The 14,341-nt window shown below is 38.0% G+C and overlaps 1 protein-coding gene across 8 annotated transcripts in view; it reads left to right on the top strand.

The window, feature by feature from the left end:
• SPTLC3 (serine palmitoyltransferase long chain base subunit 3) overlaps nt 1-14,341 on the top strand; it is a 281,441-nt gene that overhangs the window by 212,809 nt on the left and 54,291 nt on the right. Inside the window, exon 1 of one of the 8 annotated variants that reach the window (XM_085542792.1) lies at nt 8,573-8,765. The exons of the other annotated variants lie outside the window; for them this stretch is intronic. Coding sequence (XP_085398918.1) covers nt 8,622-8,765 — 144 coding nt within the window. The 5' untranslated portion in view covers nt 8,573-8,621. Of the gene's footprint in view, nt 1-8,572; nt 8,766-14,341 lie in introns of those variants that run through there. 8 annotated transcript variants of the gene reach the window in all.

The following is a 14,341-nucleotide window of genomic DNA, read 5'->3' as shown; positions in this document are numbered from 1 at the left end:
ACTTTGTGCTGGTGAGACCAGGTTGCCCAGAGAGGTGGTAGATGCCCTGTCCTTGGAGGCTTTCAGGGTCCGGCTGGGCGGGGCTCTAAGCATGCTGATTTAGCCACATACATCCCTGTTCTTTGTAGAGGAGTTGGACTAGATGGGCTTTAAGGGTCCCTTCTGACTAACTGAAACAATTCTATGATTCTAAGTTGGACTGGCTCCAGTGGTGAGCCACCAAGGATGGGCAGGGAGCTGCAGCGATGATGAGAGGCTGTGGGATCTGAGTAAGGCTTTTTACTGAAGTGCACAGGAGAAAAAGAGACAATGGTTGTTGAAACAGGGGTGTTTTCATATACAAAGAGAAGAAAAATTCAAGGTGCAGGTAACAGCATTGAGACAGGCTGCTCTGGAACCTGCAGAATAAGGCTTTCCAGACTTAGCTGGGCAAACCTCTGAGAAAAAGCCTGCTGGGAATTTGATGCTGTCCTGCCTTTGAACAGGAGGCTTGGACCCAAGACTTGCAGACTCCTCCAGTTTAAGTGGGTCTGTGATCCTATAGTATAAGGAGACAGAATTTCTCTGGATGGACAGAATTTTTACAGAAGTCCACTTGGGTTCTTGTGGGTACCTACTTGATGAGATAGCTATATATATTCGTTTAAATGCTATTCAGACTTCTGCATTCTGGAAAATCACTTTTGAATGTCAAGTGTCAGAGGATCTATCTGCATTTAGAAAGAAAAACAACTCAAAGATCTCATTTAGTGTCACTGTTGCCATGCACAAAGTTACTGGAGTTTTAGTCTATGTCTTTTGAATACGTTTTGCCCAAATGGTGGTTTTTTAGAGAGTAACAATTTGGCCAGCATTAATAATGATCTCAAAATTACAGCTAAAATCTCAACCCTTCTGCTTAATTTCAAGTCATTCCTTCAGGAAACAAATGTACTTGCTTGGTAATTTCGCCTGGAAGGTGATTATGTACCCTTTTATTTTTCAGACCGTCTAAAATAATGCGTTAGCACTGTCTCCTTAATCATTGTGATACACTTATTCTGGAAAATGCTGTGTATTCCCCAGGAATGCTGTGTATTCCCCAGGAATCCTTTCTCACTCTATGTGTATTAAACTCTTAAATCATGATTATGTCTACAACTTAGGTAGAACACTACGTTTTTTTTTGCAGGAGCTTACTCTTGCTCATTAGAGTAATTCACTAATCAAGTTAAAAATGAAAGCCATGAATCTAGCACTGAAACTAATTACCTTTGAAAGTTATAAGCAGCAATATAGCTTTCAGAAAAGATAAGGTAATACATATTTTTCTACATACGTTCTTAGCAAGGGATGTAGCTGACTGCATTTCATTGCCGAAGCAGTTCATGAGTATAATGAGCAGAATAAGGTAATGGTTGCTTAGGGATTGTCTAGGTCTGTCTAAAACCTAACTGAAGCCAGAATATGTTTGACATCCTGTTGCTTCTCACGGCTTGCCATTTGCAAATGAGCAGTGGTGATTCAAATCCTGTTTTATATAGTAATAGCCACCATAAAGAGCCCTTAATTTATCATGCTATGCAGATCTATTTCTGCTGCCAGCAGAAGTATGAACTCTCTGAAGGATCTTTATGTTTTAATTTCTTCCTAAGTAAAATTAGCATTTGTTGTGGCGAGACTGTAGCATCATGCAACTAATCAGGAAATTAAATTTCCCTGCAATGACCATTGGCAGAGCCTGGTCATTTTTACTATTCCTGGCTGCTAATTTTACCACAGAAAAAAACACTACTTTTTTTAATACACCAGAACAGAAGTTTTATGAGGCCATTGTCTGAGAGAGTTGTCTTTGCAGGATGGATGTTGAGTTGGGAAGAAAAACAGAGACTTGAAGCCTTTTTAGCTGACATCACATTGCATTCTGCTTCCTCCGGGAACTTCCATTAGAATTTCTGCTTTCCTGTCACTGCTGATGATTCATGTGGTCTTCAGGTCTTGCATACGAGACTTCAGCTGGGCTGCTCTCACATTCATATGTTGACTTATTCTTAGAATCACAACAGCCATTTGTACATTCCTGAGCTTGGGGTTGTTCTGCAAGAGGGTACCACGGTCTGTCCTCATATTCAAATTGCCCTCTTTTCCTTGTGTTCCCTCAAAACTCAGGGTTCATCTTCTGAAACGTTTCTCCTTCTGTGGCCCCTGTAGGTTGAACTTATTGAAGTAAAGGTAGCTGCTGGTTATGCACAGCATTGTGATGGAGATCTGTATAGATCCACTTACAGTTAGAGTCATCAGCAGCCATGTGTCAGTAACTGTAGTGGTTGAGATAGGAACCACAGAGGCCAGGGAATATAACCTGAGAAATAAATTCAGGACCTTCTGTGACTGTCAGCTTTTATCTCATTGTCAGCTGCTCTCAGAGAGAATCCCGGTGCTGTGATCTGATCACACTTATCTCCTGCTCAGGCCACTTGCTGATCAGCCTCACTTCTAGAGCTGCAAGCACAGTCCAGATACAAGTACCAAACAACGAAAGAACTCACAGGAACAGTGCGGTGAGGGAGCTTTTGTTGAAGGGTTATTGTGATCCAAGTAACCATTTGAAAAATCAATGCATTCTCTTAGCTTTTTTAATTATTATTCATATTCAAGTAGTATGAGCTTTTGAATTCTGGCAATTGCTTGATACCAGGCATGCTCAAAGGGAGTGTTTTACTCTGGCACATATCTATTTGTCTGCCTATCTGTTGATGTTGTATCTTCTTTATAGAAGGCGTCACTCTTTTGTGTTGTCACCATACAATTTTTCCTTGCATCATTGTTATATAAACAGTTTTTTGTTTTGCATGTGTGGGTGGTCTGGGGTTGTCTGGGAGGCTGGGGAGTGTTAATACCCATAGGAGAAATCTTGTTGGCTTTTGTAGTTTTGTTTTCATTGTGAAGAAAACAAAACAGTGATTTGATGCAATCACCAACCCTTTTCCTCTCTTCTAATCGCAGTGGTCCCCCACCTATAAGCCACCATCCTCAATTGCCTTCCACCTGCATAAGGTTGTATAAGAGCCAATAGTGGGCTTTTTATAAGCCTTTAAATATTGGATTGGTGCATCTGTGATTATATCAGGAGCATTAGAAAGTAGATTCTATTGTGCATGTGTTACAGACCTGTGCAATCCCAGGTTGAGAAATGTAAAATTACTGTATCAAATAGTGAATGAAGTAAGTCACGTGGGTGGAACTTATCTGTCAGTCGGCTTTGACTTTAAATGTTTCTTAACAGTATTTCTTAAAGCTGAACTCCGAACCATTGATTCCAGCGTCTGATTCTTACTCGTAACCAAGTAGGAATGAATAAACATTTCAAAACAAAGATAATATCTTAGCAAAACATACACCTTTTAAAGAATATATATATATTCATTTCATCCCATGAGATCATGGTTTTATGACAGACAGTTATGCTGTTAATGCATGCTAAGCCTAACTGTTTGTTCTTAAAATCTACGCACATTTTAAAGATATGGATAGTTTATCAATTTTGTCTGTGTTAATTTTGAGATGTGTATGAATGGAAAGGTCTGCAAGAAAGCTATCTTGTGTTTGTTTGTTTTGTGTGTCTATAGTAAGTATGGATAGGTGAGCAGGCTGGCTGCAAAATCTTGGCCTTTAGGCATTGGTATTCAGCATAGAAAGCTAGCAGAGGACATAGTACAGCACCAGTTATCAGTATTAAGTGATGTCTGCAAGATCCTTTCTTTTCGCTCTATTTGCATAGTGTTCTTTCTCAAGTTGATCTGTTTCCAGCACCTTCTCTCTGTACTTTGTCAGTGTGTTGGCTCTTCCTAAATTTTTTCTTCTGACAACGGAAAGCTCTCCTGTTTTCTGTCTTACTGTATAGAAGAAGCCCTGACATCACCTTTTTTGATTTGGGAAGTAAATCGCTGTGGGTTTTGCATTAGAGTTCCATCTCTGGTAGCTTTCCTAAAGTGGAAGTTTCTGAACTCTTTGCTAGCAATGAACAAGACCCTATATCAAGCATAATGGATCAAAAATTGAGCTCTGTCTGCTTATATCTCCCCCCAGTCTCACCCAAGGTATCAATTACCTAATACTTTTGAAAATATTAATGTTAACACATCTATGTTAGAACAGTGTGATTAAATTAAGCAAGTGAAGGTCAAAAACAGCTTTGCTTCTCAGTAGGTGGAAAATATTCTAAAGCTTGCAGATGTAGTTGGATGGTTTTTGGTTTTGTATCTGTAATTCGGCATAATTGGAAACCTCCTTAACTTTTGCATATGTGCTGAGAGTTGTGTTGGTTTTATTTTGTGTGTGTGTGTAGGCTGAGTAAAGCTTACATTTTCATTCATTCAGTTGTTATTGTTAGCAGAAACCTCGGCTTTTTTGGCTGTTATGCTGTGTACCCGATGAGAAACATTCTGTTGCAATCCTATGATTTTGTTAAAGAAATATTAATGCTTAGAGGAAAGTTTCAATGACAAGTTATTCTGATTTTTGGAAACATAGGTGTGCTTATTTTTACTCCCTGCTGACTTGGTGTCAAAATGTATGTGATTGGAGAAGAAGAGTGTTGTATGAGGGGGGAAAAAGGCAAAAAGTAAGGTTATCTATGTAGCTGTGCTAGAAGTCAGTAATCTGAGTTTATTTGGGCCTGATTTTCTACAGTAACAAGATGCACATAGTGATAGGAGCCATCTGTCAGCTCCGTAACAACTTGTGAGCTTGTCAGCCGTTTTCATTCTGATTTGACAAAGCTTTCCTTAAAGTAGGCAGCTGGGTGAAGGAAAAAAGGCTCTGCAGATTCCTTGTTTAAGGAGAAGCTGCTGGGTGAACTCATTCCTCCTGTTCCCTGGAGAATTTCTAGTAGAAGAGGGATTTGGTCTGTGTCCCAAATAAGAGGAATTTTCCATCTGTGAGTTGTGCTGTATTTGGTAGAAAAGTCAGTCAACAAGAGACACGTACAAAGCAAGAATTTATTATACCCAGAATTCACATAGCTCTGTTTACTTATGCTCTAACTCATTTCTGCGTGGCAAATATCATTGCATTTCTGTGGAATTTATTTAGATTGTAAATTTTCTGAGATAAAGACTGTATTTTCTGTTCTTGTCTTGTAAAATACTTGGTACACATAGGAGCAGTATGTATTAAATGTTCCTTCATTCATGGAGGATTTTCATCAGCCTTCTCAATTTATCAGTGATTTGTCATCAATATTGTATAAAGCTGCTTACCTGTCTACTTCTCTAGTTGCTTTGGTTAAGCCAGGATAGAAAAGTGCAGCTTGGTTTCATTTCTCATAGGGTATTTATTTTCTAGCAGTCTACCCAAAGAAATTTAAGTTTAAATAAAAGCTATTTTATCGGTTGATCTGAAGCAATTCAGTTCTAACTCAGTTATGCACTAGTTCTTCATCTTTGGAGGAGACTGGTCTGAAGGTAAGCAGATTCTAAGTCATCATTATCATCTAGCTGGTGCTTACACATTTCACAACGACTGCATGATTTCACTTTGCCTCCTGTTGATCACATATTGCCCCTTTTCAGTGAGACATATTTTAAGGCATGACATAAAGACAGAAACATAATCTCAGTAGGTAACCACCATGGCTTACTGACTAATTTCTTTGCAAACTACACTGTTTGCTACTTATCCCTATGTTGGCCTTGTTCAGATTTTACATCTTCCTGGCTTATGGCTGGCATTTAAAGGCATTTTTGTGAGCATTGCATAGAGCATTGCATTCTTGTCTGTGTTATGCCTGCTTATCTGCTTGGACCAAAAAAAGCATCAGTTTTCCACAGGATTTGCTTAGGTTTTGCAATGAATTATTATTGCAAAGGTATAAAAAATGCAATCTGTAGTGCCGGCAATCATGTTTGCCAAACATATTTTCTTGGAATAGGAAACATATTTACCTATCAGATCATGCTGATAGTGAGAGTTACAAAGTCTGGTGATAAATCTTCTGGCATAATATCTTAAAACTCATAGTAGAAGCACGTGAACCACTTTACTTTGTAGGCTACTGGGCAATGAGCTTTTTGTCTTAGCCTGATACAACAGCTAGTGTCTTGTTTCTTTATTATGCTCATTCAGCCATGGTTGAAGCAAGTGATCACACCTGAGTTGCGTCTGTTCTGGCAGATCATTGCAAAATGGATCAAGAGTTTTTGATTTCTGATTGTTTTTCAGTCCATATCATTCAACATGTAAGATTTAGTACAGCTCCTAAACAACAATATCCTAGCAGCTTAATGGGTAATAACATTTCCAGGGCTTTGAAATATTTTGTATTTTGAAAATAAGGTTGAGTCTTGAAGTTTAAACTGCCCACATGCAAGGGACTGAAAGGATATCCCTAGTGCTACCAGAAGTATGGCTTTTGTGTGGAGACTGGTAACTTTTGGAATAGGAAAAAGAAGCTGCATTATCTAATTAATCTAATATTGATTAGTTAGCATATTCAGATTACATACAAAGCTGTCTAGATCATAAGGCAGGCAGGTTACACTTACAAATAGTTTGGTTTACATCCCACTTAAACATCTGTTACGAGAAAAGCATGCTTATGAGAAAGATATAGCTACCTGGTAGAATATCTGAGAACTTGGGAGATGGTATTATGGGCAAGGAACCATGTGAAGATAAAACAGGAACTTTTGTAACTTCTCACTTTTAACTTAAGGTCAGTAAATCCTGTGTTAGTGCAAGGGATAAAGAGCACTCTCACAGGTGAAAATTGGCTAGGCAGGGTGGAAATGGGGTGGTGAGATAAAGCAGTGGTTGAACTGGAGAGTCTAGCTTGGTTGTTCTGAGGAGCAAGCTGTGCTCAGTGGTGCAGTAGTGCTCAGCTGGAGTGAGGTGGAGCTGCTTGAGGCAGAGCGTGCACCCTGAGAACTAGGTCAGGGGTGTGCCGAGCTCGCTGGGGTGCTGGTATAGCTAGAGGCTACAGAGGGAAAGCCAAGAGGAGGTGAAAGGTAGATGGGTTGAGCCTGTGACTGGTGATCTCAGCCAGGATGAAGGCAAGGAACAGAGGGGTAGGAATGGCACAAGGACAGGAAGATGTAGGTCAGTGAGCAGCTGCAGTCTCAAAAGGGGGAGGTGATTATTTTCTTTCCTTTTTGCAAATAGCAAAGAAATAGTACTACTGAACAGCACAGACACAAAAGTAGCTACAGAAACAAATTATTTGATAGCGTTTATATTGACTAACATGTAATATTCTGAAATGAAATACTTTAGTGTTGACTGAACATTTTTATCAGAGCATGAGTTGTAATAAAAGGAGCCATGCTTGCCGTAGCTGCCACAGCCAGCTTTTAACCATACTACTGTTCTAGGATAGTTCTAGAATAATCTTGTAACTTTTCGCAACTCCTTTGTTCTGTTTGTCTGGGCTAAACATGCTATAAGACATGTACTTTAAGAAAATACTTTAATTTTACAATTTTCTTTCCAAATCCAAAGTTGAGCATAGGGCTTGTGGGCAAACGTGGTCACCTCTGCAGGATGTCTCTTAACGACAGCAGATTTGAGGGCTGTAGGGAGAGGGGAAGGTAGGAGTATCTGGTATGGATCTTAGGGAATGAGGATAGACTTGCAGTTTTTGTGTAGAAGTCCTCCGCATTTTTCTATTGAGGTTTGAAACACAGGGAAAGATGGTTAACATTTAGCTCTCATTCACCGCACAGGCTGGCGGACATAGATGGAATGTGGAAATAGTCAAGTCTTTCTTTACAAACTATGTGGCCAAATTTTTGTAATGACTGCCACTAAAATGAAAATCTTTTGAAATACTGTGGTCTGTGATCCTTTCTCCTGGCAGCACAGGAATGTTCACTTCAAATGTTTTTCATTCTTGTCATGACTTTACCCTTCCAGAGTTTGTGTTCTGTTCTAATGCAAATAACCTGCATTATGTGGTGAACCTGAGCCAGGGTGAAGATTTGACACTTCTGTTCCAGTCAAGACAAGCATTATAACCTGAACCTTAAACGTTACTATACTTTTATTTTCTATACCTTCTTTTTCCCGTATATCTTCAGTAACTACTGAACTGTTTCACAGCTGTTGTCTAGGCATGGTGTAGGGCACAATCATGCTGCTTACAAGCAATTTAAGTATATGGTGAGTCTAGCCCGACCTACTTTTAGAACATGTCTGTGATAGAATCCCAGTTTGGTAACTGGGTATTTGTTAATTTGGTAATTTTTACAGTGTTCTTTTTGTTTGGTTTTGAAACTACTCTTTTACCTCCATATTGTGGGTTATAGAGATTCTTTGAAAATGAAACTGCATGTATTGAGCGCTTAGCTTGTATTTAGAAAGGCTGTACCACTTTTACCCTCTTTCCTTCCCACTGGAAAAAAAAAATAAATGCATTTCTCTTTTAACTTGAGTTTAACCTGGAACCCTTAAAACATGAAGAGGATTAGACTGTAACACTGAATGGGGGTATAAACTGCCATCTTTGCAGATGCCAGCAAGACTTAAGCCGGGCTACTTCTGTTAGTGAGTTAAGCCTGATTACAGAGCCTCCGCCTCTCACAGAGGTAAGACACTGCTGAAGTGTCCTAGGGAGGTCAGCAGACCTGCTGTGAGCCAGAAGCCTCATGTCTCAGAGGCAAGATAAGGAGTTCAGCTTGGCTGGAGAAGGCTATGTGATCTCCTGCCAACCTTTGCTGGTTGAAACAAAGATTAAGGGGCATCCTTGGAAACATCAGGTTCTCCCACAACTGAGGAAATTATTTAAAAAGGTAACTCAGACTGTTTACCTAGTTTTGTCTTTGGTAAGTTCTGCTTTTTCCAGATTTGTCCTTTTTTCAAGTCTCTAGGGCTTCGTGCTTGCACCCTTACCTGTTTCCTGAAGGTTCAGCTGTGCTTTCTTTGAAGTTCACCAGTGCTCCACTGGTAGACACAAAATTCTGCCTCATAGATCCCTGCTGATGGGAAACTCTAACTGGGTTTTTACTTTCCTCTTACTGAGCAGAATGGAGTTTTGCTACTTAACATAATGTAGTCTGGATGAAGGAGTTATTCAGTATATCCGACTTTTTCTCATCAAGAGTCCATGAATGATGGAAATAAAGAAGCGTGATTTTATCTTGTGTGTCCAGAGTCTTCTACCTCTCCAGAGCATTCCAGGTTTACTATCCTATCTCTCACTTGCCAGATGGACAAGAGAGAATTAAGATTAGATTTTTCTGAAGATTTCAGGAAAGTTCATTTTTTTAGAACCTCACTTCTTCCATCAGATTTCATTAAAATTGGACTACAATCTCAAAAGCTATTAGAGGATACTTGCAAACTGAGAAGTAACTTAACGTAACCCACTGTTTTCTTAGAAAGGAAGTTAAAGTTGTTCATATGCAAAAGCAAATTCATATTGATTTTTGGTGCTTGCTTTTTGTTTGAAAATGTGCCTTTCTTCGAATCAAACTGTACTTCTTTCATCCCTTTCTTGCAGTATGTTTACACCTGATTTTTGTATCTTGAATTTCTGGTATTCTTTTTTCATAGTCTTTCTCTTTTCATCCAGAACCACAGCTCCTGCGGGTATCCCTGTGGATAGATGTGTATCTGCTTATGACAGTACAACATGTTGGGTTGAGGACTTCCCTTGTTGTCTGTGTCTACATAGACTGCAGTAAAACCTGAAGACAGAATGTATTTGAGTAATTTCTGCAGATATAATGAGTAGAAGAGGTTAGTTCAGATGAGAGAATGGAAGGCATTCTGATCTTCAGTGTTAGGACTTGCATAATTAATGTAACAGCTTATAAAGAGAATTTTATTATGTGATGTGCTGAAAATCATGCACGTTTTATTTCTAGATTTTTATTAATTTTCAAGTAATTGAAGTACTGTACATTTCACCATGAGCTCTAAGATTGAATTAGCAAGTGTAATAGCAGTTAATGAACATCATTACAATTAGATAAATACTAAGAAGTCATCAAGTTGTAAGTTATAATAGTCAATTGTACAATTGAAATCAGTGGGTATAGAATGCATCTTGCAGGACTTACTGTGCCATCTCTGGGGTCCATGAATCCCAGAATTGTTTTAGTTGGGACCCCTAAAGGCCATCTAGTTCAACTCTCCTGCAATGAACAGGGACACCACAGCTACATCAGGTTGCTCAGAGCCCCATCCAGCCTGACCTTGAATGTCTCCAGGAACAGTGCATCTACCACCCTTATGGGAAACCTGTTTCAGTGACTCACCACTCTTATTGTAAAAAAATAAAATAATAATATAATATTTTTAAAATTATTATTATTCAGTCTAAATCTCCTGTGTTCTAATTTGAAACCATTTCCCTCTGTTCTATCACAACAGACATTGTTAAGAGTCTGTCCCTTTCTTTCTTATAGTCTCCTTTAGATATTGAAGTCCACTGCCAGGTCTCCCTGGAGCCTCCTCCAGGCTGAACGGCACCAGGGTCCTGTGAGTTCCTCAAAGGTATAAAGTGGGCATAATCACAGCAGATTGAAATAACCTTTTCTTGATATTTTTTTGAACAAAAAAAAATACATATATAGCTACAGAAGGATGTGTCTGTTTCTGAAGAATAATAAACTAATTTATTATCAGCTTTTAAAATACACAACTTTTCTGCATTAGGGCCCAAGCATAAATGAAATATCAGACTATATTTGTCCTTTAAATGGATTAAAAGATTCTGTAGAATCCTGTCTTAAGATTTTCATTTAGACTTCTTGCATGATTATCTTGTAACGTATGTAACTTGTCTGTTTAATTGCTTACTGTTTGATATTTAGGAATCTCACTCAGCTTTCTGGTATGTAACCGTTGTATTGGTACGTTACAAGAAAGTGCAAGTGGAGGATATACTGTACTGTATTTCTTCTCATTACTCTTGTTCTGTCATCTGTGGGTTTTAAACATCGTCAACGCTAATGTAAACCTCATAGTTCTTTCCCTAGTTATTAAAAAAAAAGTTGGAAATCCATCTTCCTTTAGCAGGTTGACATCTCTCCTAAGAATACTTTATTCTGTGGAATATTCTATGTAGTCTACAGAAATATTTATTTCTATTTTTGTAGTCTGAGTTATTACAGCATATCACCCTCATATATCAATTAGTCAAGGATTCTGTTTCTGATGGTATTTCTAATTGTTGTCTCAAAATCAACATATGAAGAACTTGTGTAATCTTCCCATAAATGTACTGGGTTTTACTATATTGATTACAGTTTTGATTCAGATCTTTATGTGATAATACTTGAAACCCCTAAGAAAAAAAACATAAGTGCTTTGTGATGTAGTATTGTATACTATCCTGTTGAGATTTTCTTTTTTTCAGAAATGTTCTGCTTTGAGTTTGTTAGCTCTGAATTTCACCTGCAATCTCTCTTTGGTGTTCTTCACAGTATTTTCAAGTATTGGCTAATTAAAGCTAGTCTGTTTCCTCTATATTAGTTTGTCCTCTGCATCTGGACATCCCTGTTCAGGAAATAAAACATGCTAATAATTGGCACAAACCAGTTTGTTTAATAATGACACTTCTGTTGCAAATAAATCAAGATCCCATGACAGGACACACAGGAAAAAAAAATGTGTTATGGCAAGAACTTGAAAAGTTTGTAATGATTTAATTTAGGGATTCTATTAAAAGTACACAAAGAAAGAATTAACACTGTGCAGCTTGTGTAGTGATATTATTGAACCCATTCCTACAAAATGTTGTTTCAGATTAAATGTCCATGTGAAATGAGACAATTTCAAAGTTCTAATGACAGGTATTGGGATTATTTTATAAACAAAACAGGATTTCTGAAGTAAAGCTTATAACCTTCAGTAAAGTCTCACTAGTTGGTGAATCGAGGTTATTCTGTAAGCTTATCTAGGCTTCTCGGGACATAACTTGAGGGGAGATAGGTTGCAGGCTATGTCACTTTGTTATGTTAAGTGTTGTGCTGATACAATCGTGTATGCCAGTTTTGCTGCCAGTTTTGGTATGATCCATCCCAGTTCAGTTATGACACATGCACTTCTGCCAGATTACTTAAGTATTCTGTGAATGAATTCCTGTTGATTTGTTTAAACAACAGCTCTTGTGTTTGAAAGAGTCAAGCTATTTATTTTCTCATCCTTTTTCCCCACTTAATTTAATGTGAGACTATATCCACCTTTATGAGTTGGTTCTCTCTCTCCTCTTCCTCAGATTCTTTTGTCCTAAAAAGCTATGTGCTATATAACGAATGAGTTTATACTCTTTTTATATATATTTATATAAAAATATGTCATTTTATACTCAGTCTTTTTTCCCTGAAGTTCCTTCTGATGCCTGAATTTTCTTCTAGCTCAGAAAAGAACCTTGTCTGAGTAGCTGTATATTTTCTTTCATAATGAGTTTTTAATCCTCCTACGTGTGAAACTAGCAGCACATCCTGATTGCCCCTTTTCTAGTTGTCCTTGAGAAATTCTACTTTTTTCATCATTAAATTGCTAACTTTTTTATTCTGGTATGTCATCTCTCTTTTCTCTCTGCCCATGGTGCGCCTGGAAATTGGTGTTTAAATACCACTGTAAGAATTAATTAGATTACCTTAGAAAGTATAATATAAGCCTTTAATATGTCTAAAATGACTGCATTAACAAAACTGGCAATGATCTTTTCTGCCATAGCTTTTCTGAGATATGCTGTTTAATTCCTGGCAATAACAGGAATGTCTTGGAGAACACACCTTTTCAACATAACCTCTGCATTCCTGACAGAATGATTGAAACAACCTGCATATTATTCTAATGACACACAATGTGGGGATTAGAAATGTGAACAATAGAAATAAGGTTAATGATCCTTTCACAAATGACATGGTGTTCTATAACTTCCAGAAGCCTTTATCAAAACTGGTGCCATTGCCTTGGAAGCTAAGGGGATGGCCTGGCACTGTTTTTGAAGCTGAAGCAAAGGAAAATGCACTGGGATTTGGTGCTGATCCAGTCATGCCAGTTGGTGCATGAGATCTGTCTGTTCACCTGCAATGTCTTCCTCACAGGGGAATTTTGAGTGAAGAGTGATTTGATGCTAGTTAAAACGTTTCCTGTGTTCTTTGCAAAGCTGTTATGTAGGAAACTGAGTTGGTGGATTGCTTCAAGTAGATTTTAAGCATGGCCCATAAAATCACTAACAGTCTGGTTAGACGATATCAGATATCTTTCCATTTATTTACAGTTTCAATCCCAGTGAAAATATGTAGAAGATTGATTGATTGATTGAATTCAATGACTTCCTAAATGCTAAGTCATTTCTGGAAGAAATGTTCTGTGTCAGTAGATTGCTGTTAGTGATGTGCACAAAGTGAGACAGTATCACTTCAACCTGTTTTTGTTGGTATTTTTTTCCTTCTCCCCTCTCCCCCCACTCATTCTTAAAACCAAAGCCATGGGATATGAATGGCAGGGAAGTAATCTGATGTGGCTGGGCAGTGTGACTCTTGTAGTTCACTATGAGCTTTGGAAATAATAGCAAACACTTGCTGCAACTCAAAGGCTGGGAACTACGCCAGGATTGCTGTAACCTAAGCACCTCATCCAGTTCTTTTGTCTGATTCAGTGTGCCTGGCTTTCTACTCTGTAATTGCTGTAAGGTTAGGAAATACCTTCTGGTGTTTGTAAGTGTCTCTCTGGTTAGTGAACTTCATTGTTATGTCTCTAATAATTTGAAATTATTAAGCTTCATATTTGCTCTCATCCCTTTCCAGTTTTATTGAATTGAGTCCACATTGAATTCTCTGGGAGCAAGGGCAAGTAGAGTAATAACATTGTCAGGCTTTCTACATACTTCTTCATTTTAGTGTGTCTTACTATTGCTTGTAACGAATGTATATAATCACTGGAATAATTTACTATTTATTTATTCATTACTATTTATTTTATTTATTCATTACTATTTATTTTCCCTTTATGCTGTTTGACAGTTTGGTATTGGATACTACATACTTATACAGCAGTTCCTGAAACCTACAGCTCAAAACAGAATTTTCTCAGATTTATGTCCTATTTACTGTCCCCATCGTTGTGTTATATTTTCATGATTTGCTACAGGCATAGAAGCTCTCCAGAGAAACTCTTCATGTTTGTCCCACATCTATGTATCTATCTAAGCTTCTGTGCTATAGGAAGATGTACTTTATTTCAACAGACATTCTTCTGACTGTTCTGCAACGTGCAGTTCTTACTGTATTTAATTTGTACCAGATGAAAACCTGCAGTCCTGTAGATTTGGAGAAAACTGCGCAGAGTAGACAGTTTATTTAGTACTTGCAACTAACCATTTGATGGTGCTAGAATACATGGTACC

This window comes from Coturnix japonica, chromosome 3 (assembly GCF_054131305.1).
Source record: "Coturnix japonica strain WE chromosome 3, WE-NBRP24, whole genome shotgun sequence".
In the NCBI taxonomy this organism is placed as follows: Eukaryota; Metazoa; Chordata; class Aves; order Galliformes; family Phasianidae; genus Coturnix; species Coturnix japonica.
This window is presented reverse-complemented; position numbering and strand designations above follow the sequence as displayed.